Source organism: Schistocerca gregaria, chromosome 10 (assembly GCF_023897955.1).
Source record: "Schistocerca gregaria isolate iqSchGreg1 chromosome 10, iqSchGreg1.2, whole genome shotgun sequence".
NCBI lineage: Eukaryota > Metazoa > Arthropoda > Insecta > Orthoptera > Acrididae > Schistocerca > Schistocerca gregaria.
The window spans coordinates 216021132-216047663 of record NC_064929.1 but is presented as its reverse complement, the minus strand read 5'-3'; the positions used below and the strand labels follow the sequence as shown (position 1 = coordinate 216047663).

Here is a 26532-nt window from a genome sequence, read left to right as displayed (position 1 = left end):
CTTAATGTATATGCGCATTTGAAAAATAGTCTCTCAAATCAGATGCATTCCAGATATCTAGTGGTTCGAAGGGAACTGGTTTGGAAGGTTTTGTTCATCTTAATGATGTTTGTGTGAGTCTATGGCTGAAATAATACAGGAAGACAATGAATGATTCTCTCACACCACATTTGGTTCTTTTTTATTAGTCAAAATGACCAGTTTTGAGGTTGTCAATTACATTACCAAATGTTACATTAACTATTATGTTTGATAGTCAAAAATCATACAGACATATACAATGAAGTTGGTTGTGGTTTATTTGTATGTCAGGATGTTGTGTCACCCAGAACCCTCACTGACGGCTACAGGCGGCCTCATTCAGTTGTTAATTGCACTCTAGCAAATGAGAGAGTAGGCAAAACCCAATTGAAGGCCAAGGGACTACATTCACTGTTTGTCGTTTCCTTCTCAGTTTTCAATATTGTTCTCCATTTTTCTTTCCTCCTCTCCAGTGAGTACTCACTGTCCTGTCCATCTCCCAGCTGTTACAGGTAGCACACTCGCTCAGACTGAATGAGAATTTTCTGAGAGACCTCGCCCAGAATTAGACTAGAGTAATTAATAGAAATCTGAACTCACCGCTGCTCGGCACGAGTCCTGTGCCTCGAAAACTTTGCTTCCAGTGCACCTGTTGCTAAAATTGTTCCCAGTTTTCTATAACAGTTGGCTCCTTTCATCATTTGTGCTTCTCGGTCAAATTTCAGATAATATAAAACTTTCAGGTGTTCGATTTCGAGCTGACACCGGAGGACATGGAGAAACTGGACGTGCTCGACAGGGGCCCGAAGGGACGGATGTTCGGCACTGTTGCTGATCCAGAGTAAGTGTTTTTCTTCACTCTGAATAGACTGGCAGATTCGTAAATGCATCATTATCAATTGTCTGTTACCCGTGTTTCAGCAGAATGAGACATCCAGAATACCCTTACAAGGAGCGCTATTAGAACAACAGAGGTTGCTTTACACTATTTACATTTGAGACTTGGACAAGATGTAGGTGATAGTAAGTCTGTACAGTCATCTTTGAGTGGTACCCATAAACACATTATTTACTATTACACTTTTATAATTCATCTGAATACATAATAATTATTTAACGGTAAAAAGACAGGAACAAGAAATACCCTTTGCTTCATTTTCCGTGTAGTAACTGCACTTTTTGATGGGAATAGAATGAAGGAAACCTAGATGCTTTTCAGTACATTAATCCTGGTGCATATATTCGATCCCTGTGCTAAAACTGATACTGAAGGATACTGTTGCGTATCTTTTTTGCTTTACCAGTTAGATTCTTGGGGTAAGTCATCTACTGAAATTGTGTAGGATGCAATATTTAATTTCCTTTTAAAGAAACTAGTCTTCTTTCTCTGCTGTATCAGAAATTTCTGCCAGAAAATGGCACGGTTAGTTCCCCATCTGTCATTCAGCTTTAACTCACTGCAATTAATCGACGCGGCAGAGACTCGACCGAAGATTGCGATACTCGATTTACCAGTTACAGAGTGTGACAGTGGACAATGCCTATGAAGTGTTGTGTGTCGCACGTGGTATTTGTTTGACTGCTGTTGCTCAATGGTTTCGTCATCAGAAATAGTAATAGGTTTTAAAGTACACTGGATTTTGTGTATGATCAACTAATACATTTCTTAGTTTTATTTGGAAATTGATGCATATCACTTTCCTTTGTACATTTGTCAGGTTTATTATTATCAAACCAGGTGTTTCAGATATAATATTGTGATTTTAAAACTATGTAATAGTTGTTTGCTCAAAATTCACATTTGTAAAAAATACAAAAAATGAAAAAGCAAATAAAAACTTTGTTCTACAACTGTTCAATATAAACACAATTTGCCAGTTGATATATGACAGTTATTTCCAGACATTCATCAGTGTGTGTGACAGTAAATGGTGCAGCAAATGTCTCAATAGTTTCCCTAAGGGCAGGTAGGTCAGCTAGTGACGGAGGCACGCACACACATACCCATGAAAGTATCTCTAAAAATCCTCAGACTGGAATGACACATCAGATTTTATGAAAACAGTGACAAAAGAGCTGAGTCACCCAGTCCCCTCCAACTGTGGGAAATAATGTAATTCACTTAATGACATATGGGGTGTAGTGTAACAGTATGGAACTATACAATTTGATTGCTTGTAAAATTCTCCAGTTTGTGTTGCTGTCAAAGAAGACCCACAGCTGTAAGACATCAAGATAGACAATTTGAGTCACATTTGCTACAGTGAATATGAATGGCTCAAAAATTTCTCTCTACGATATGGAACAAAATGCATTAAAATTGGGAAGTTTCATTTGCATTACAATACCACATTGGACTGTGGCTGTGACCTCACCCGAAATCTCAGTTGTGGGGACTGACTGATGTGTGGTGGTGCTGGGAATGTAAGGCTGGAAGGTGTAAATCTGGTTGTGAGTGATGGTTAACCAAATGAATACGACTATGAAATAAAGGTAAGGGCAACAGACTGATGTACACTACAGAATAAGACAAATCAGTGGCAAGTATTTTTGTGTGTATTAAATATGAGGGTGAGTCAAATGAAACATTAAAGATGATTGCACTCCTATCTCTAAGGCATGCACTTCAGAACCTATGTTTACTTGACTTTTTCCCCTTTTTTGTTTTTGTCCATACTACCATCTCTCTAAATATGAGAGGCCAAGAGCCTTCAGTAAAAGGGATTTGTTTCCCAGTATCGGAGATGAAGAAGTGCACATCGCTTCTAAGATATGCATTTTAGAGCCCACGTTTACTAGACTGTTTCCCTTTGAATGATCGTTCCTCCTGGGATACGCTGTCTGTATTGGCATGCACATGTATGAATTCCTGAAGCCTCTTCTGCAAGATGTTAGGTCATCACATGGAAACAATATTCTTATTGTACCATTCTGAACCTAGAAATTTTTTTTCACCTTAGTTGCAGTCCAGAAGATTATGCTGCTGCAGGGCAGAACTGAATGAAAGTATGGAAATATATTGGAAAAGTTGAGATCTGCTTATATCAAACATTAGAAACATTAGAGTTATGCAGAATTTACATCCCCGAGTCCAGATATTCTGACTAATTGTGGAAGGAGTGGTTAATGTGGAATTCTTTCACTTTGATTTTCAATATTTGGGGTTTCCAATTTTCTGCCAGTTTACCAGAAACCTGTATGGATTTTTGCATCAGAGTATGAAACTCAGTTCTGCAGCAGAGAGGAATGCACAGTCTTTCACTTGCAGTACTGTGATTGTGGATTTCAGAGTACAGACTTATGTGGTCATAGGAAGGCCCTGTACACGTTGTCTATATTGTGCGCACACAAAATACCAGTCGAATACCCTCCGTAAAGACTTATTACTCAAAGGCTCGAGTTTTTCGATTTCATTCTGATATGCATTGAATAAAACTTTATTCGAGAACTCAGAACAAATGATTTTTGGAGATATTTTTTCTGAACGTTTTCTCCTTGTTATGATGTACCAAATGTTGGCTGAAAAACAGTATAAATACTTCTTCCACGACCTTAATGTTTGCTAACAGAGGCTGTCTGATGACCATCTCTCTAGTGTGGTATACCAAAATGTAATGTGTAAAAGAAACGAAGAAAGAATACTGAACTGTATTACGCAGTATTGTGCTTATCACCAAATTAGTGATTCTAAGCTTATCACAGGGTAATTCTGTTACTACTCTATCAGTAGTGGAGTGGTGTGATAAAGATAGCATGAAGTGCCTTCTTATCTAGCTGTGAGCTGTGCTTATTTATACAGTCAGACAGGGTGCTTGTAGCTGCTAGGTGCTATTTTATTACTTTATTTTGCTGCATCACTGAAGCTAAGAAAATGACACACAAGCTGGAATACGTCACATTCTTTAATGGCCACAAGATGCCAATTGTCGGCCTGGGAACGTGGCAGGTAAGAGCAGATGACACTGCTAGGTTAATACTGATCAATACTGCAATGTTTCTCCTATTCCAGGGTCCAGACTGAAATTCCCGTATAGCTCTTTTAAACTTATTTAATCCTTTCATCGTCTGTTACTCTCAGTGTGAAGGAGCACCTGGTTCGTACAGATTGAAATTCATTTTAATTTTGTCCATCTCAGTTGCATTAATATACAATTTCTGCTGCAGTGGCTACCGGTTTCATGCTGACACGGCCATTCTCAAACCGTGCACCTTCTTATTAATCGTAACTAGTCATAGGATATGGTGCTAAGAGGCACAAACAGCTTCTGTACAGAAAGTCAAACTGTGGGCAACAAGCACTCTCATAGATGTGAGCCTAAGTGTCTACTGTTGTCCCTGACTGACACATCACTTTCACTTCTCACTATAGGGGTCCTTGCACTGTGTAAGAAGCTCAGTCTCTTTCTACAACCTTCACATATTTCTGTACTTCTTCCAGGCACAACATATCCCAACAGAATCTCCCTGTGTTGCCTTTGTACATTACAGTATCAGCTTTTGTTTTTCTTTCCCTCCTCCTGTAGTCACCGAATGGGGAGGTGGGTCAGGCTGTGGACGCAGCACTGGAGGCTGGCTACCGCCACATAGACACTGCCTACGCCTACGGGAATGAGGCGGAGATAGGCCAGACCCTGAAGAAGTGGTTCGATTCTGGGAGACTGAAGAGGGAGGATGTTTTCATTGTGACGAAGGTAAGTGAATCGTACCATTCACACTGTAAGAGAAGTGTTGTTTGTAACATTAACAATGTCACTGACCTAAGTGGACGACGGGAACAGAGTTAAACTATAAATTACTGGAATGTTTCATTAGACTACGTTTCCACCAGTACTGAAATAAAACCCCAGTGAACTGTCACAGGAACATCACTGTTCATTTTTTTAAAAATATGTATTGTGCCCTCACATGATAGTAATTGTTTTAATTTTTATTACAATGCAATTATCTATGGGTAAGTGTTAAGCAATGAAACATATTGCACTATCCAGTCAGATGTTTCAAACTACAAACTTGGTACAAAGGATGGAAAATAGTTCTTTCTACAGACACCTGTGAAGTTATGCACTTCACAGAAGAGTGAAACACAATAGCCTTTGAGCACAAGGTTAACGCGTAACAATTAGAATCAGTTCCACCATAGAAATAGTAACAGTGTGTGGAAACATTAACTGAAACTACAATGTATCCTCAGTCATGGCCAAAGCAAAAGTATGACTTAAATTCATTGCTACGCTAGGAACAAATGCTCATTCTCAGTTGAAGTGAAGTGAACACACAAACGTACTTGCAAACAGAATGCCATCAGCATCCTTAGAGTCCTGTGTCTAATGGTTGGTGTCTTCTAATTACACAACTTTCATATGTACACTCCATTCTTAGCTACGACATTCTTTTCTGAGGATCAAGTGCACACGATACAAACAATTTTCAAACCATAGAAAAGGGCCACTAGAATAATAAACAAAAATAGTAGTTGAACTTATTGTGAAAATCTCTTCAAAACCCTGCAATTTTCAACTGATTGTGTGAATACATTTATTGCCAGTTGAACACATCAAAAATAATACTGATAATTACTGCATGAACACCTCTGGCTACAAGCATGAAACAAAATCTGTACTGAAGTTACACTTACCAAGAAAAAATAAACACAAAACTTAAAACAGCATTTCTCTACCAGGGAATAAAACTGTACAATATATTGTCAAAGGAGATAAAGAAATTGCTCAAACAAACTTATTTAAAAAGGAATTTGGTAAAAAGTTTAACACAGATAAATAATACATGTATTATAAAAGATCTAGCAGTCTACCTAACATTTTCACACTAAATTTTTTCCTCCTTTTTTTCCTTTTCTGAAAAACCTGTCCACAAAGCTATACAATATGCCATACTAACACCACATCCTCTCCACGAGCTCAACATATCACAAATTACAGAGGAATCTTGAGTCAGTTTTTAGGCTAGCAGATTGGAAACTGCAGTACACAGAATGGTCCGGAAGTCAGCTGGTGGTGAGTGTAGTGTTATGAACCAATGTACGTGGTGTGTGCAGTGACTGGGAGTGAGAAAGAAGGAACATTTTAGCATTAGCCTTTTATCATTATTTAATAATTTATTTGTACAATAGTATTGTTCACTAGGGATAAACTGAAAGAGGCAGCAATGTTTTATAAAGAGTGGCCTTACATTTGGGAGTTCCAAAGCTCCAATATTCGTCCCACTATCCCAATGTAGGTTTTCTGTGGTTCCCTAAATTATTTCAGGCAAATGATGGGATGGTTTCTATTATAAGGCCACAGCTGACTACTCGTGCCATCCTTGTTGTACTAGACCTGTATGTGTGTTAATTTCAGTATATGTGAATTAATTTATTTTTATCATTCTTAAATACCAATACACATTCAATATACTACACGCATTAATGCGAATGCTTCTGGTACAGGGAGGTACACCGGCCCAAGATCGAATGTGACTGGCAGATTAACATTGGTGGGTTGGTGTACCAGTCAGCCTGGATGTGGTTTTTAGGTTTCCCCTCATCCCACTAAGTGAATACTGGGCTGGTTCTCACATTCCACCTGAGATATACACAATGTAAACATTCTGAACACATTCCCAGAGTTGTGGATAGAATTTACTCTAGACATACAGGTTGGATACATTGCTTATGTCCTGGTAGTGGTGGATGAGTAGAAGACTAATGAACTTCACTGTTTGGCCTCCTTAAATACTCAAATCAGAATCAGAACATATCCAACATCCTGTTAAAAGAGATCTACAGATGGATAAAACTACTACTACTACTACTAGTAGTAGTAGTAGTAGTAGTAGTAGTAGTGGGGCACTACAATTTGATTATAAAAGAGATTATATACAAGGTCCTTATACATTCCAGACTACTTCTCAAGTGTGTCCACAATATAACATATAATGGCTTCATACACAAGGCATGCGCAGAAATTAATATTATTCAGTTGTTTAAAAATGTGAAAGGCAATATATTTATGAAAAGGCACAAAGGAATTAAAGACATTAGCTGCCAGTGGGCACTCATTTGTATCAATGAGGAAAGCTGAAAATTCACAGCAGACCAGGATTCGACCCTGGGTCTCCCACTCAGCAGCCAGATGTGGTGACCACTATGCTGCCCGGATACAGTGACCACCACAAGCACGACCGCACAGACTACCCTAGCGTGCCTCCCGCCAGATCCAGACTCTCAACTTGTTCCACACACTACTGATGCACCTCCTCATTAGCCTCACTACTCGTGTTCCTGCAAGAGTAATGAGGTTAACGGGCAGAGTCGCTAAATCAGTAGTGTGCGGTGTAAGTTGAGAGTCCGCGTCTGACGAGAGGCGAGCTGCGGTATCTGTGCGGTCGTGGTGGTCGCCGTGTCCGGACTGCATTGTGGTCACCGCATCTGGCCGGTAAGCGAGAGACCCGGGTTCGAACTCCCGGTCTGGCACGAATTTTGAAATTGTTCCGTCAACATAAATCCTTGTCCATTGGCAGCTACTGTAGTTAATTCCTTTTTGTCTCGATTTATAGTGGCTGCAGAATTAAAATTGTATCTGTTCTTTTGAAAATGCCTCTAGAAGCAGAAACCACATATATATTTATGAAAAATGAACACCAAACACTATTGTGCAACACAGTCATCTGCATTCTCGGTGCACTTTGTGGAGTGAGGAACGAGCTTCTTGATATCTCTGACAAAAAGTCTCCTGCCACCTGTACGGCCCACTGTTTGACGGCACTCTGGACCTCGTCGTCAACAGAAAACCTCTTTCCACTCGTAAACAACTTCGGAGAGGTGTAAAGGTGAAAATCTGAAGGTGCTAAATCGGCACTCTGAGTGGGCTGTTTGATGAAGTCCCAACCGAAGGAATCCGACAGTTGCTATGTTGCTGTGTGGGGACGTGCAATGTTATCCAACAAGCACACTCCTTTCGTTAAAATCCCCTCCTTTTGTTCTGTACCACCCTCTGTAGTATTTTTAGGGTTTCACAGTACTGCGCGGCATTACTTCTTTCCCCTTAGGGCAAAAATTCAATAAGGAGACTCTCATTATAGCCCAAATGACAGAAGACACGAATTTTCATGTCGAAACAAAGGTTTTGAATTTAGGTGACGGTGTGGATTCATGTCACCACAACACCATCCTTTTGGGGGTGTAACAGGCCACTCATCACCAGTCACAACAGAGTCAAAGAACTGTTCACCTCACAGTCATGTCACTCCCATGAGCGAGTCTGCTGACTTTGTGTTGATCTGTAATTTGTTCTATTAACAACCTCACAAAGAATCTTCAAATACCAGGTGTTTCATTAATGACTTTGTGTGAAAGAGAGCTGGCTATTTCTGCAAACATTGCATCGATCTGGCCCAGAATCAATCAATAGTGGTCACAAATCATTTCTTCGTTCTCGTTCACCTTCTCGTCAGTCACAAATGCCCACTTCTCTGTTCACTGTCGACATTCCTTCTGCCATCTTTAAAGGCACGGTATCACTTGCACACATTAGTGCAACTCCTCGTACTACTCCCGTAAACAGTTGTGACAGCATTACAAAAATCTGAAATTGCAAGTTTCTCTTTGCAAGAAAAAACTGGATTATTTTTCTCAACTCACAGCTGTCAGGACTCGGAACAGTGCCACTCATTTCAGCATAACACTACAACAAGAATTTTCAGCTGACTGAGACAAACGAAAGTGCATTCTACAGCTGACACTTCAAATGCAGAGCATTCACTAAAAAGAAGGAAACCTCTTTGAGCAGCAGAGACTCAGCAGTCTCCCTTTGTAAGTCTGTCAAAATACAAATTTCTGGAGCATTGCTCTTCTTTAGAAAATCTACTCTACAGTTTATTTGTGATGCAACAACCAATGCCAATGTCAGCTGCTGATGTAGTAGTTTTGTAGCCACTCACTATCAGAAATTTGTGAGATTAAAAACGTATGGTGTCATGTCACTAATTCTGACTATTGTTATCCATAAGCTTTGGATGATCTGTCTTTAATCACTTCTCAATCCTTTATTATTCTTCAGATTATTCAGTAGCCTAAATACAATTTAGTACATTATAATGAGCCACATTTTTATCTATTTTCAGCTTCCATTCAATGGAAACAGAGCGGAGTCTGTGGAGAAGTACCTCAAGAAATCCCTCGAGGCACTGCAGCTGGAATATGTTGACCTGTACCTCATTCACCATCCTGTAGGTCACCTAGATGTGGATGGCTCCGTTTTTCCAAGAGACAAGGACGGAAAACTTCTTATCGATATGAATACTGATCACATCAGCCTGTGGAAGGTACCAACTTACTATTAACAGCCGGTACTGGTTAAGGTCGAGACGACCAGCCTTGAGCATGGAGTTTCAACGAAGCTCACAATGTGCAGCACTGTCCCCAGAACTGTTTGTGGCCCTACAGTTCTGAGTCGAGTGGAATGTCTGAACCGGAGACTTCAAAAGTTCTCTGATGAGCTAGGGTGCTACTTTCTGGATTTCCACCATAGGGCCAAAAACTGCACGGTCCCCATAAACAGGTCAGGTGTGCACTACACATCAGAGGCTGCTACTCAGGACTGTGTATCGGATGCTCACAAGGGGTTTCTAGATTAGGCAACCCTCCATCCAATTCAGATAATGGTAGCTGTAGGAAACCCAGAAGTATCAGTGTTAGATAGAAAGAAATGTATCCCACAGGTGAGAGTAATAAAATCTTAACAGTAAACTGCTGAACCACTCGCAACAAAGTGGCAGTGTTTGAAGAACTCATGAAAAGCAGTGAAGCTCACATAATAATAGGCACAGAAAGCTGGCTGAAATCTAAAATTGATAGCAATGAGATTTTTGGGGGAAATTTAAATGTATATCAAAAGGATAGGTAAATGGGAAATGGAGGTGGTGTATTTGTCACACTAGACAACGAACTCAAATTCACTGAGGCAGAGATTGATACACTCAGTATCAAGGGTGGGCATAAAATGATAACTGGATCCTTCTATCGCCCACCAGAATCGTCTCCTGATGTAACAGAAAACTTTAGAGAAAACCACAGTTCACTTGTATGTAAGCTCCTCAACCATACTGCAATCACTGGTGGAGATTTTAATCATCCAACAATTAATTGGGAAAATTGTTAGTTATGGGCACGGTAAGACGTCCTATGAAACAATGCTAAATGCCTTCTCTGAAAACTACCTAGAATGGATAGTTCAGAAGCCCATCTGTGATGGAAAGATGCTGGATCTAATGGCAACAAGTAGACCTGACTTCTTTGAGGATGTCCACATCGAAACTGGTATCAGTTACCATGATACAATTGTGGCAACAATGATTATCAAAGAACTAAGGACAACTAAAACAAGCAGAAAGATATATATATATTCAATAAACTAGATAAAAAAATCAACTGGGACCACAGTCGTGTGAGACTGCACTCGTGTGTGCAAGTTGCATTTGCACGAGTGTGTGGATTTTCCATTGCTTGATTTTTACCTATAAATATTTTACTTCTTATTCATACAGAAGGCTTCCGTTTTTTGCTACCTAACTTCTAAGTATGTAAAAGGTTTTGCTAGTTGTGATATATTTGTCACCACAGATATTTTGACAGAACCTTCTTCTTTGCCAATTCTCATTCCTATATTTATCCTCACTCCATACTTTCCTCCCACTTCTACAATCCTCTCCACCGTAAATTCTATTTCATCCTCTGATTCAGTGAACATTCTTTGATCATCCACATACTTAATTGCCTTTATGCTTTCTCCTCCTAGTATTATGCTTATCTTTTTCTTACGCTTTCAACGGGAATTTCCTCTTCGTAAACATTAATAAGAGCTGCAGAAAACCACACTCTTACTTAATACCTCTTCAAATATCCGTCTAACACTGAAATCCTTGGAAAGCTACATTAAAGTAAGTTGATGACTACATAATGTTTCTCTCTCTCTGGAAAATGAAACATTTAGTTCGTACTGAACATTCATATTCAAAAGTCCTAGAATATGTAGCTGTGTGTGTGTTTCTGAATGTGCACATGTGTCAGTGGCCAGTGATTGGTGGCGTGTGAAGGAGGATCGTCTTCAGTCAAAATGTTTAATTAGCTTTTTATATATATTTTTTGCCTTAAGCCTTCAGGCTAGGGAAGAATGGTTGCATGTCACCTGATATTCTGAAGAGAGAGGGAAGCTCCCAAACTGTCTGGTGCATTTGGATGACAAAGATATGGTTCTGTAGTGCTCATACAACAACGAATGCAGATATTTCAATTATAAGCACAACTACCGTGTTCTTTTATTCGGTCTCCTTGGTGCAAACTAGTTACGAATGAAAGTGGCACGTAAAGGGACCGGGACGACTTCGACACATCAAGGGTCCCAGTATCGGCCCCCTTCTCAAATCTGTATTTGTCTAAAGTATGAACAAAGACTTTTTATTTTGTTCAGGTATGCCAGTTTTGTTTCAGGGTTTTTTTCACTAGTCAGAAACTGTAGACAGTCACTTCATTTCACCGTCTTAAAGATCAGTAGAATTAACTGGCCAGGTAACACACTTCAAATTCTGTGTGTTTCTTACCACCCAACTTGGCCAAAATTTTAACACAAAACCAAATTCAAATGTGTGTGAACAACTGAATGTTTTAACAGTGGCACATTGTTAAACAAAGCACCAAACAGACAGAACTGTGGACAACAGCGGAACATGTTGTCAACAACAAGATATGAAACATTGCAAAAGCCACACTCTTTCCCCCCAAAGCCACACCATATATTACGAAAACTCATAACAAACACTTCGTACAAAAAATACATACAAAATTCACTGGTGTCTCTACTGTGCACAGTACCTGCCATACAATAATCTCAATCTGAGAACCTTAATATACAATAGCGACAACAGAACCACCCTCCGCAAACCTCTTTGCGGTCGCCACCTTCTCCGGCCACTGTATAAATAAGTGTCCACCCTCCAGGTAGACCCCGGCTAGGAAGCTCGGCCACACTGCACCTCAACTGTCGACTGCACAGTCTGCCGGGCTCATCGACACATGGCATTCCGTATCAACTTTCGGCCAAATTGATGGCCACCGTCCAATTCCTATCGCCTGCAAATGTGTGTTGCAGTGACAACACTGGCTCACCACACTGCACCCAAAACTAGTCCAGACAGAACCACCTACCAGGGCCGACACAGCTCAGCAAAATGTACGTCACCAGATGCCGCGACTTCCGGCAGTGGCTGAAGTCGTCACAGCCGCTTCTCCCCATCCCACCAGACATGTCCGGACTCGGCCCACAGATATGGACGGCCTCAGCTGCCGTGTCAATCCCGAGCCCTGATGACCCGCCGCAGGCTGGTCCGGCACTGGCCTCTGGACGGTGTCGTTATTGTTGTCACTCGGTACAGCTATATTGCTTCTTCCATCTCGTGCCACCCCAGCTAAGCTCAGAGCATCTCTTCTGCTGCTCAGAGCATCTCTTCTGCTGCTCAGACGCACTAACTGCAGCCTATCACCAGATAGCTAGTGCCAGAGCAGCACTACCACAGCTGGCTTTGTAGGAAGGAATGAATGGAGTTCCAAAATTCAATTTCGTGGTACAAAACATCAAACTGAAAAGAATCATATTTTTTATTTCTAGAGACTGAATGGTATTACTGATGTATACAATTTTTTTCCATTTAAAAATATGTCTATCAAATTTTAATTTATCTTCATGTTATCAGTAATTAATAATAAAATGATGATGTATGTACTAAAAATTTTGATGCACTATTTGTCAATTATCATTCAAAGTTGACAATACATAGATAATTTGCATAAAAGAAAAAAAAAGTTTGCTACCAGAGATAATCGAATTGGTGACTTTCAAATTACGAGCACATACGCTATGCAGTTATCTACCAGTGAGCCTTGCAAAATTGTGGAAATATTTTGCATTTAACAGTGCTCCAAAATCTTTTGAGCTTTAAAGGGGTCTTCTTTAACACTTTACCTTCAAGTCCTGTACGGGTCGGGTCGGGTCGGGGGAATAGGTCAAACAGCGAGGTCATCGGTCTCATCAGACTAGGGAAGGACGGGGAAGGAAGTTCGCCGTGCCCTTTCAAAGGAACTATCCTGGCATTTTCCTGGAGCAATTTAGGGAAATCACCTAAACTGTGATGGCCAGACGCGGGCATTTATGTTCGTATACTGAAACAGGGTAATAGCCTGAGTAACAATTTCAATAAATTTAACAATTGTGATAAAATAAAATTGATGCAAGAGAAGTGTACTGAGGGACAGCTTAAATTTTCAAACTGCTGATAGAATAAATTAATAATGTCCGCACTTTTCACGTGCAAATATGAAGTCGTTCTAGCGAGATGCAATCTTATAACCAGTTAACGTGAAAAAAATATAAATTGTTATATAGGCTATTACACTGTTCCAGTATATGAACATATACTATTTTGTTGAGTGTAATTCTTCCCTTCCACATCACCTTCGTGTGTGGTTGCACAATTATTTTGCTTATTTATTTATATTTTATATGGCAATGTTTTTCTAGTTTGTTTCCTTTGCCATCACAGTTAACATTTACAATTATGTTAGCACTGCACTATCACAGTTGGCATTTACTCCATGTTTGTACTTTACTCTTGACATATAACACCTATTTCAGTATTGACACAAACAGTGTACACACTTTGACATTGATGAACTGTTAAAATCTGATGGTACCATTGTACAACAAAAGCCAGTTAATGAAGAATTTAATGCTGTGGACTATCCACAATACTGTGTGTTTAGTTTACGTTACTTTTTGTTTTTTATTTTTCCTGTCCAGGCCATGGAAGCCCAAGTGGACTCGGGCAGAGCGCGCTCCATTGGGCTATCCAACTTCAACTCCAGACAGGTGAAGCGCATCTGGCAGGCGGCGCGCATCCCCCCGGCCAACCTGCAGGTGGAGCTACACGTCTACTTCCAGCAGCGCGAGCTGGCCGCCTTCTGCCGCGCCCTCGACATCACCATCTGCGCGTACGGCCCCCTCGGTTCTCCGGGGATGGTCGATTTTGTCCGCAGACGGGGTGGTGACACCAGCAAGTGAGACTGCTACATCACAAATTCCTAGCACTTTTCCTGCAGCTCACAGTATATTTTAAAAGCTATCTGTACCACTCGCGTGTTAACTAAATACGTTTGACAGAGTAGAAGCACGCTTTGGAAATTTTCTATCTGTGAAATACGTCCTCCAGTACAATAAACGTGAAATTTTATGCCCCACCATTTGTTATGATAATGCTCACCTGAAGACAAACCGAACCTAATACATACTGATGCTGTGAAGTATCAGTCACCTACAGGGGTTTGACAGAAATATGGACACACTCCAAGAAATGCACGCTTTACCAGAAGTACAGTCCAAAGGTCCTCAATACATTGCAGGTGTCAGTCGAGCTCAGAACAGTATCCTGTATGTTTGTGAGTGCATTGTCAGTGCTTGGTTTTCAAGAGGCAGAGGATGCAGTAAAACCTCATCTTTTAAACCAGAGTGTGGACAAAAGTATGTGTCGAGTAAACATACAAACGGTCATCGAAAAATAAGAGAAGGAAATTATTACTCTGCAGCAGAGTGTGCACTGTTATGAAACTTCCTGTCAGATTAAAACTGTGTGCCGGATCGAGACTCGAAACTGGGAACTTTGCCTTCTGCGGACAAATGCTCTACCATCTGAGACCCCCGAGCACAACTCACGACCCATCGTCACAATCTCGTCTCCTACTTTTCAAATATCACAGAAGCTCTCCTCCGAACTGTGCGAGTCTAGCACTCCTGGAAAAAAAAAAGGATAATGTGGAGATGTGGCTTAGCCACAGACTGGAGGATGTTTCCAGAATGAAATTTTCATTCTGCAGCGGAGTGTGTGCTGTAACGAAACTTCCTGGCATGTCATTTTGGAAATGACCCACAGCTGTGGCTAAGCCGTGTCATCGCTATATCCTTTCTTCCGGAAGTGCTACTCTCGCAATGTTCACAGGAGAGCTTCTGTGAAGTCCGGTAGGTAGGAGACGAGGTACTGGTGGAAGTAAAACTGTGAGGATAGTTCACGAGTCGTGCTCGGGTATCTCACACAGCAGAGCAGTTGCTCGCAGAAGGCAAAGTTCCCGACTGATTCTCGGTCCGGCACACAGTTTTAATCTGCCAGGAAGTTTGAAAAATAAGATGACAATGACTGTAAAAGACATTGCAGAACTGAACATCACCCTCCTGAACCCTGTCAGCACCTGACAACACAAATGGAGCTCCAGAAGCAGGGATTACAAAGCAGGCTGGAATTCAAAAACAACTCGTCAATGATTCGGATACCCGTCAACAGGAAAACATGGTGCTGAGGCCATAAAACTCTGACCATGGACCAATGGAGAAAAGTAATTTGGTCGGATGGGGTCTCATTTCATACTGTTTCCAACTTCTGTCCAAGTTTACATTCCGAGAGTGAAACACGACTGGAGTTATTGATCATTTAGGCAGCCATATTGTGGTATTCTGTGGTTCCGTGGACCCTGTGATTACTAAGGTCACACCCTCCCCCTCCCCCAAAATGGTGAAGCCGTGTTTGAAGGCGATGGGGTCCCTGTTCTCATAGTCCACATCATCAAGCGCTGGTTTTGTGAGCAGGAGGATGAATGCTCACATCTCTGCTGGCTACAGCAGTCAGCGGATATCAGTATTATTGAGCCTTTGCTGGTCACTTTGGAGAGAAGGGTGCATGACCGCTATCCCCTCCAATATCACTGCCTCAAATTGTCAATATTTTCCAGAAAGAAAGGTGTAAGATTCCATTGAAAACCAATAAGATCCATATTTATGTATCCCACAATGACTGGAAGCTGTTTTGAATGCCAACTATTTTCCTGCACTGTATTAGGTACAGTAAAGTGTGTGTTTGTGGTGTTTCCAGATTCTTGTCCACCCCCTGTACCATTAAAAATGTTAACACCTGGCTGTGACCAACAACGTTTGCTGAATTAACACACTGTCATTTTTTTCCCTTTGTAATTCCTGTCCATTTTTAATCTTGTGCCTCACAACTTGTATGTAGACAACATGTTGTCAGATTTTTACTACAAATGCTTGCAGCAGAAATACTGTACAAAGAAGAATGTGTGGTAACTCTTTCCTCTAGCGTCTTCCCTCCCATCTGCTCGCAGAATCGTGCAGCTGAGCCCCATGTCAGACCCCGTCGTGGTGGACATCGCGCAGCGGCACGGTAAGACTCCCGCTCAGGTGCTGCTGCGCCACCTCGTGCAGCACAGGATAGTTGTCATCCCGAAGAGTGTCAAGCCGGAGCGTATCCGGCAGAATTTTGATGTAAGTATGTGTGCAGGGGCACGGTTCACAACACCATTTACTAGTCAAGACACAATGGAATTAAAGATATTAGGTGCCAGTGGGCACTGATCTACAGGGTGGTCCATCTGAGGTTTCAGATGAGATTATCTCAGAAACTATATATTGGGTAAATATAGTGGGAAGTCAAGTTCGTAAGCTCAAAGGGGGACATCAAATGATACTACACGTGACCCCCAGACCCTGCCACCTAGGGTGGAGCAAGGGGGGCAACTCTTAAATGGAAACCCCATTTTTTATTGCTCATTCGGATTCTCCATAAAAAAGTAATCATGTTTTGTCCGAAACATTTTTTAAACTACTTACACAGAGCGCTGAAATTGAGAAAAATTAAAATTGGGGAAGAACTCCAATTTATTTAGAATGATTCGAGAAGGACGCATAAAATCGATGCAAAATGTGCACCAATTCTTTCATTATGCCAAATTAAGCTTTTTTTTTTTTTTTTTTTTTTTTTTTTTTTTTTTTTTTTTTTTTTTTTTTTTTACAAAAAGCATCCTACCTGCCACAGTTTTTGATGGAGGGAGGCGGAACTGTATTAAAATCTCGTTAGGGAACTCTTCACAATTGCATTACTCACCCGACCGTGGCGCTACTGTGGCCAAATAGCAAACTATGGGTCAGTATAAAGGTCAGTCCAATGCAATCAGACGTCACTTCATTTTCAGATTGTGAAACGTAAACATCAACTGATGAAAGTAAATTATTCTTTAGTGAAACATGGCGCACTATCTTCCTACAGAGATTGTTGATATTATGTTAATTTTAGGTGAATGCCATAACAATTATGCTGCAGCTACGCAGTTGTATGTGGATCGTTTCCCAAATAGATGACATCCAAGCAAAAACATTATTCAAAATTGCACTCAATGAGCTCGAAATGGATACATGCACCGTCCACCTCGTCATCGCGAATACAATGAAAATGATGCTTGTACCCTTACCGTTCTTGCCCGTGTTCAACTGGATCCTGAAATGAGTAGTCGTGAGATTCAGAGAAAAACTAGAATACCGAAAACAACTGTTTTGAGGATTTTTAAGGAACATAAATATCATGAGTATCATATCACACTGGCACAGGCATTAACGCCGAAAGATATGCAAATACATGTGCTTTTCTGCCAATGGACCTTGGAAATGATAAGAGGCCACTATGACTTTTTCAGATACGTTATGTTCACCGATGAAGCCACATTCAAAAACAATGGCAAATTAAATCGTCATGATTGGTCCCCTGTCAATCCACACTGGCATTTTTTTTAACCGAAATGTTAATGGGGAATCTTATTAACAACTTCTCCATGATGATTTGTTGGAGCTAATGGAAGATGTTGATTTAGTAACTAGCCAATGAATGTGGTTCCAGTAGGACAGAGAAGCTTCCCATTATGCTAAAAATGTGCAGAACATTTTAAATTTACAGTATCCTGGTCAGTGGACAGGACACAGTGGACCAATTCAGTGGCTTCCACGTTCACCAGACCTAACATCTCCTGATATTTTCATGTAGGGTTATTTAAAAAATATTGTTTATGACAGACAGCCCACAACCTGAAACAATATGGAGGAACACATTCGAACAGCATGTGCAGCCATACCACGGGATGTGCTGTTCAAAACTGTGGACAACTTTCACAGACGATTGACTTCGTGCATTGAAGCAAATGGGGATAATTTAGAACAATTTCTTCATGGCTAATTTCATTAATTAAGCACCCCAAATTGTGACAGGCAAGGGGACTGACACTAATAAAGCACCCCAACATGTCAGAAGCAAGGGGACTCTCACTAATGAAGCACCCCATGGGAACATCATTCTACTAGTCCACATCGTCGTTCCTGGGTAACGGTAGAAGTAGGATACAGTACATTTTGTACAAATATAGCTTAATCTGGCATAACAAAAGATTTGGTGCACCTTTTTTCTTGATTTGATCCGTCTTTCTTGGACAATTCTAAATAAATCTGAGTTCTTCCCCAACTTTACTTTTTTCCTTGATTTCTGCGACATTTGTCAATGGCTTAAAAAAATGTTTCAGACAAAACTTGATTACTTTTTTATGGAGAATCCGAATCTGCAATAAACTATGGGTGTTTCCATCAAGATTTAAAAGTTGCTGGAGGTCACGTGTAATATCATTTGATGTCCCACTTTGAACTTACGAACCTGTCTTACCCACTATTTTTACCCGATCTATAGTTTTCGAGATAATCTCATCCAAAACTTCAGATGAACTACCCTGTATGTCAGTGGGGAAAGTTGCAAATTTAGGGCGGATTAGGATCTGAAACCGGGTCTTCTGATTACTAGACAGATGCACTGACCACTGCGCTATCTGAACACAATTCTCACCACAACCGCACGGGCTACACTAGCACACCTACCGTCAGACCCAATACTCAACTTACACCACACACTACTTATGTAGTGCCCCTGCTCATTAGCCTCATTCAGACACGTACAAAAGAAGAGACACCGCATATATATAATTACAGCAAAGACGGAAAATGGCCCCTTCAGTGCAGATGTGCACCAAACTCAAATTCGTACAGGAATCGGCAAGATGCTGCGAGTAATGAGCCTAATGAACAGGGGCACTACGTTGGTTGTGTGTGGTATAAGTTGAGAATTTGGACCCAACAGGAGGCACGCTAGGATAGTTCGTGCAGTTCTGGTAACCACTGTGTCCAGATGGTGTAGTGGTCAGCACATCTGCCTAGGAAGCAAGAGCCTGCGATCGAATTCCAGTCTGGCACAAATTTTCAACAAGCCCCATTCATATAAATCAGTCTCACTGGCAGCTAATGTCTAATTCCTTTGTATCTCGATACATAGTGGCTGGAAGATATGTTTCATTAGTGATACAAGTAACAACTTCAGTGTCTGAAAAACTGAGCAGTACTCATTGATTTTCCACGATATTGGCAATTACTGCCTTAGTTTTATTTAATTTCTTTTTGTGAAATATGTGAAGTGCAGTCAAATGAAAACAAGACAGATGGAAACAAAGCAAGTAAACTTTATTATTTCAAAAGCAGTCGCCATAACTGTCAATTCATTTGTCTCTGTGGGAGACATGACAGTCAATGCCTTCACGGAAAATGTTTGCGGTTGCCTACGGAACCACGATTCCACCTCTTTTTCCAAAGCAAATCGACGGTCAAAAATGTCTTTCTCGGTGACTCCAAAAATGTGGAAATCGCATGGGGAGAGTGCGAGACTGTACGGAGGACGTATAAGGGCTTTGCAGCAAAGCTTCTGCACCGCAGTCGAAACAACCTCGACAACATGTAGGCCTACCCACAGCTGTGCACCTGGGCACAATCGTGGTTCTGTAGACAAACACAAACATGAAGGCATTGATTATCTTGTCTCACAGCTGGATGTGTGTATTAACAGTTACAGCAATTACTTTTGAAATAATAAACAGTTAACTTAATCTTTTTCATGTGTCTCGCTTTCATTTGACTGCCTACTATAACTATCACAGTCCACAAAGAACAAAGGGTTTTGTGACAAAGGGCAGACTCGACAATAATGTATGGCTTAACGATTGTGAAATCCTATTGGGTAACATACTCAGGAGGAAACTACTCCCATATATGGATTTCCAGGCAGGGACTATTCAGAATAATATCACTGGGAAAGACAGCACTGTCACTCTACAGCTCAGAGTGTGGAACGTTCATCCGTTAATTGGGAGTAAATGAGATAAAACAAGAATGGGTAGGTTTAAGTGAGATATAGTGGAAATTACTGAATTGCAAAGGGCAGCAGAAACAAGATTTCTGGTCAGGAAAGTACACAAAATCAAACAGGGGTGACGCAGATGTATGTCTAATAGTGAATAAAAACATAGAGACATGGACAAGATACTATGAATAGCATAGTGAATGCTTCATTATATCCAAGAAAGATGCAAAACCATCACCAACCATGGTAGTAAAAATTTATATGCCTACTAACTTTGCAGATAAAGAAGAGATTGAAGAGAATTATTCACATAGTTAGGGGAGACAAAAGTTTAATTGTGATGTGTCACTGGAATTTGATGGAAGGAAAAGAAAGAGGAGGAAAAATAACAGGAAGACAGGCTCAGACAGAGGAATGAAAGGGGGAAGCTGCATGATACAATTTTTCACAGAACACAATGTAAACATTGTCAACAACCAGTTTGAGCATCATGAGAGAAAGCTGGACATTTCAAAAAGACCTGGAGGCAAGGGGATGTTTCCAATGGATTACATAATTGTAAGACAATTTCAAAACCAGATTTTAACATGCTAAACATTTTCAGGGCCCCATGTTGGCCCCTATCATTATTTATTGATTATTAGATGCAGATCAAAACTCAAGAAATTGCAAAAAGATTTGAAATTATGGAGACAGGACACGGATAAATTGAAAGCACTACAGACTGTTGATTGTTTCAAAGGGGGCATTAGGCAATGATTGACTAAACAGTGGCAAGGAATACAATAGACTGCAAGTGGCTATAACTGAGATCAAACAGTGAAGGCAGCAAAGAACAAAATAAACAAAATGACAAGTCCCAAAAGAAATCTGTTTGAAACACACAAGATATTGAATTTCATTACCAAAGGGACAAAATATAAACAATGAAGCAGACAAAATAGACTACAAGTGTTTAAAAAATTAGATTGACAAAATGCGAAATGGCACAGTACAAATAGCTCGAGAAGAAATGCCAAGTTGTAGGAGCATACAAGATTATGGGAAAAATTCTGCTTACAGGAAAATAAAAGAGAGCTTTGGAGGAAAGAGAAACAGCTGTGTGAGTACCAAGAGCTCAAATAGGTAAGCAATGAAGAGAAAGCTGAGAGGAGAAACAGACATATGGATAGGCTATACAAGAGAAATGAACTTGAAAGTAGTGTTACAGAAAGGGAAAAGGAAGCAGATGAAGATGAGGTGGTAGTTACGGTATAAGAGAAGAATTTGTCACTGCACTGAAAGACAAGTTAAAAAAGGCACCTGGAGTACATGACATTCTCAGAATCACCGAGATCCTTGTGAGAGTCACCCCTGAAAAATCTATTCCATCTGATAAAGAATAGATACCATCTTTTGAGACAGTAATAAATCTCGTATAACTGTGATCACAGAAAAAAAAAAAGAGGCTGATAAACAAAGAAGACAATAGGCATATTCCGTGCAATATATATGACTAGAGAAATACTGTCCCACTTTTGAGAGGAATGCAATAATCCCAGTTGTAAAAGAAGATGGGTGATGACAGGTGTGAATATTACCAAATTGTCAGTTTAATCATTTGTGACTGCAAACAACTGACACAAATTATTTACGCAAAAATGGAACACTAGTAGCAGCTGACCTCTGACAAGATCAGTTTGGGTTCCAGAGAAGTTTAGGAGCACGTGAGGCAATACTGATCCTACGACTTATTTTACAACTACAAGACAGGTTGAAGAAAAACAAACCAATATTTATAGCTTTTATATATTTGGAGAAAGCTATTGATAATTTTAACTGTAACACATTCTACACAACAAAATTAACATCAAAGGAAAGCTATAATTGAAAAGGGCGAGAGGCAGGATTCTAGCCTATCCCCAATGTAATTTAATCTGCATGTTGAGCAAGTAGTAAAGAAAACTGACAGTAAATTTGGAAAAAGAAGAGAAGAAAAAGACGGAGAAGGAAAAAGACTGTTAGGTTTTCCACTGACACAATTCTCTCACAGGTGGTAAAGGACTCTGAAGACCAGCTGAACGAAATCAATAGTGTCTAGAAAAGGGGTTATAAGCTGAACATCAACAAAACTAAAACAATGGTAATGGAGTGTAGTTGAAATGATTCAGGTATTTACGGAGAGAAATAATTATAATGGCTAAAGTAGTGAGGATATAAAATGCAGAGTCTCTCAAAAAGAGAAAAAACTGTGGGTAGGTGACATAACTAATTCAAGAGGTGCTGAATACAACTGGGGAGAAAAGAAATTTATTGTAAAACTTCACTAAAGGAAGATTTAGATCGATAGAACACATCCGAAGGCATCGAGTATCTATCAGTTTGGCGACGGAGTGGTGTACGGGAGTGTCAGAACTGCAGAGGGGGAACACGTCTTGACTACAGTTTACAGGTTCACGTGGATGTAGGCTGCAGTAGCAGGGGTGACACAACTTGCACACGATGGACTCGCACGGAGAGCTGCACGAAACCAGTCTTTGAACTAAAGACAGCAACAACAAATCTCACAGTTTTAGTTATAATACTGTTCTTTGGCAACAGTAATGTCATTACATGTGTTGTTTTTCCCCAAATATTTGTATCTCTGAATTATCTTTGAGCAGATCTGAAAAATAATTCTACGTCTGTGAGGTGTGTTCAAAAAGTAAGGTGACTTTATATTATTATGAAAAAATATGCACATTGTCCCCTTCAAAGTAATCCCATTCGGACACAATACACTTGTGCCAATGCTTGTTCCGATCCTCGAAGCACTTCTCATACGCACTTTTTGGTACAGCCTAGAGTACTTTAAGTGATGCAGTTTTCATTTCCTCAATCGTTGAAAACTTCATCCTTTCATATGTCTCTTCAGTTTTGGAAACAGAAAAAGTCGCAGCAGGTGGCCAAATCTGGTAACTGTGGTGTCAAGGCATGATTGTCGTGTTGTTTTTGGCCAAAAAATCTCTCACGAGCAATGACGAATAAGCAGGTGTGTCGTCGTGATTCGAAAGCCACGAACTGTTCCGGATATTTTTTGTGTACTGCTTCTCACAAACGACGTATAGAGGTAATACTCCTTATTGACCGTACAACCTCGAGGCAAAAATTCGTGATGCATTATGGTACAGTAATTCGATTGTACTTGGCGTGCTTTTTCGGCGTCGGCTCTCCGAGATGCTTCCATTAAGATTACTGGGCTTCGATTTTGACGTCATAACTGTAAACCCGTGTTCTGTCACCAGTTACAACCCTTTGAGCAAGTCAGGATCATCACTGACACCATTCGAGAGATGAGCGATGCTCGTCCGACAGTTCTTCTGATCAAAATTGAGAACTTTTGGAACAAACTTTGCTCACACACGTCTCGTGCCCAAAATTTCCGAAAAAAATTGTATACCTATACTCTACAAATCACTATAATGTGCACAGAAGAGGGTACATCTCTCTTTACCAATCGTTAGGGTTTCTTTCAGTTCTATTCACATACAATGTGTGGGAAGAATGATTTTTGAATGCTCTGTGCATCCAGTAATTATTCGAATCTTATCTTCACAATCCCTAAGTGGGCGATATGTAGGGGGTTGTAATATATTCCTGGAGTAACCATTTAAAGCCAGTTCTTGAAAATTTGTCAATAGACTTTCTCTGGATATTTTACATCTGTCTTCCAGTACGTCTGTGACACTCTCCCACCGATCAAACAACCCTGTGACCATTTGTGCTGCCCTCCTCTATATACATTCAATATCCCCCGTTAGTCCTATTTGGTACGGGTTCCACACACTCGAGCAATATTGTAGAATGGGTTGCACTAATGATTTGTAAACACTCTCCTTTGTAGACAGATCACACTTCCCCAGTATTCTACCAACAAACCAAAGTCAACCCCATGCTTTACCCACAACTGAGCCTATGTGACCAGTCTATTTCTACAAATTGTTACACCAAGGTATTTGTAAGAGCTGGTCAATTCCAACTCATTGATACTAAGAGTCAAAGGATTTTATGCTTTTTGTTTTCATTTTGTAAAGTGCAAAATTTTACATTTCTGAACATTTAAAGCAAGTTGCCAATCTTTGCATCACTTTGAAATCTTATCAAGATCTGACAGACTATTATGCAGCTTGTTTCAGTCTGTACTTCATTATTTATAACTGCATAATCTGCAAAAAGCCTGAGTTTACTATTAATATTGTCTGACAGGTCATTAATATACAACACTAACAGCAGGAGTCCAATCACACTTCCCGGGGCACATCTGAAATTAATTCTACATCTTACCATGAATCTCCATTCGAGATTTGTTCTCCCTGCCAAAAAATCCTCAATCCAGTCACAAATTTGATATGATTGTACTTTTGACAATAAGTGTAGATGTGGTACTGAGTCAAATGCTTTTAACACATCAAGGAATACTGCATTTACCCGACAGCCTTGATCCAAAGCTTTCATATGTCATATAAGAAAAGTGTGAGTTAGGTTTTTGCATTATCGATGTTCCGAGATTCCTTGCTGGTTGGCATTGCGTGGTCATTCAGTTAAAGGTACCTCATTATTTTTCAGCTCAGAATATGATCTAAGACTCAACAACAAATCGATGTCAAGAATACTAGTAGTTTTGTGGCTCACTTTTACTACCCTTCCCACAGATGGGCGAGATCTGTGCTTTCTTTGAACTATTGTTTGAATGACCTACAATCGACCGTAGTTAGAAGAGGTGCAAAGAAAGCCACAAATTCAGTATAGAATCAAATCAGGATTCAACCGGGGCCTGGAGCTCAGTACAATTATAATGATTTCAGCTGTTTCTCAACACCACTGACACTAATACTAATTTCACTCATCTTTTCAATGTCAAAGTTCATCAAATTGCTTGCGTTATTGACATTTTTTGGTTCAAAGTGAAATCATTTGCAAGGTTTTATTCATATTAACAATGTCTGTGAGGATCTGTGGCTGGCAAAATTCAGGAAGACACTGTTGGTTCTTTTTATTTGTTACCATTTCCAATTTTTCATTACCAAATGTTACATAGCACATGATATCTGGCAGAGTAAAAAAAAAAAAAAAAACACGTCATACAAACCACTGATACAGTGAAGTTGATTGTGACTGGTTTTTTATGCGTTCAAACCCTATCTCAATCAGACCGGTTAATGACTGCGAGAACCCACATTCAACTGTTACTCCCAGTCTGGCAAACGAGTGTGCAAGCTAAGACCATGATCGACATTCAGTTTCAGTCCTTTCTTCTCAGTTTTGAATCTCGTTTTTTTCCGTATCAACATTTTTTATTTTCCTCTCCTGCTCTCAAGTGAGTGACAGAAAGGAAGTGAAAGTACTCTCAAGATCATTACAGACAGCACACTTACTAGGGCTGATTGCAGAACTTCTGAGGAAACCAGCCCAGAATTCAACTAGAAAAATTTATGTAAATCTGAACTCTGTGGTTCTCTGCACGAGTCTGGTGCCTTGACCACTTTCTTTCTGATGTACCTATCATTCCTAATATTTTTCTTCACATTACACAATAATTGGCTTCTTTCATCTTTACAGTTGTGCTTGTCATTCATATTTTAAATCACATAAAAATTTCAGGTATTTGATTTTGAACTGACACCAGAGGATATGGAGAAATTGGACACACTCGATATGGGACCAAAGGGACGGATGTTTGGTGATAGCATTGGTCCGGAGTAAGTGTTTTCCTTCACACTGAGTAGACTGTCAGATTCATCAGCACATTATTTTTGAATGGCCATTATCTGTGTTCCAGGAGATTGAGACATCCAGAATACCCATTCAAGGAGCGCTACTAGAACAACAAAAGTTGCATTACACCATCTGCTTTTGGCAAGTGGACGATGGCGACAAGATTTATGCAGTAGTAAGTTTGTACATCATACTAAAGTTGCACCCGTACTTTTATTATTTACTGTTAACATTTTTATAAACTGTCTAAATATGTAATTATTATTAAACAGTAAAATAAATGGAAGACGAATATATCCTTTGCTTTATTTCTTGAAGGGAAGAGACATGGAAAAACCCAAATGTTTTCAAATATGTCAATCTGTAACACCGAAAATGCAAGATGCATGGCACCTGCTACTGGTATATAATGTTTTTTTTTTAACTGTACGTAAATATTTGTAATTTAAATGCTTTCTTTTGATAAGTAAGGACATTGCTTCACTGTATGTGTACATTTAGGTAGAAATTTGTCAACATTTCATTGTATTTATCTGCATCTTACTGTTAAACTCGGTGATCACTATAGAGTTTAGATATCACTGGTGAAACTTGTAAGCTCTGGGAAATAACCAAAGGAATTATTTGCAGTGCTTGTGCGTTGTAAAATCTTTGGGTAGGGAGTTGCTGCGC

The 26532-nt window shown here is 40.0% G+C and overlaps 1 protein-coding gene across 1 annotated transcript; it reads left to right on the top strand.

The window, feature by feature from the left end:
* The first annotated feature begins 3794 nt into the window (after positions 1-3794).
* Positions 3795-26154, top strand: LOC126293333 (1,5-anhydro-D-fructose reductase-like). Its single transcript, XM_049986522.1, has 7 exons — positions 3795-3967; positions 4545-4712; positions 9142-9342; positions 13869-14125; positions 16235-16394; positions 25747-25844; positions 25925-26154. The coding sequence occupies exons 1-7, from the start codon at positions 3893-3895 to the stop codon at positions 25965-25967; spliced, it is 1002 nt and encodes a 333-aa protein (XP_049842479.1). The 5' UTR covers positions 3795-3892; the 3' UTR covers positions 25968-26154.
* The last annotated feature ends 378 nt before the right edge of the window (positions 26155-26532 follow it).

What these genes read in the sequence shown, in the direction of transcription:
- LOC126293333 (XM_049986522.1), top strand. Translation starts at nt 3,893, where the DNA reads ATGACACACAAGCTGGAATACGTCACATTCTTTAATGGCCACAAGATG. An exon ending in ATCACATCAGCCTGTGGAAG is followed by an intron (nt 9,343 to 13,868) that starts GTACCAACTTAC and finishes TTTCCTGTCCAG; the next exon opens with GCCATGGAAGCCCAAGTGGA. An exon ending in CGGGGTGGTGACACCAGCAA is followed by an intron (nt 14,126 to 16,234) that starts GTGAGACTGCTA and finishes ATCTGCTCGCAG; the next exon opens with AATCGTGCAGCTGAGCCCCA.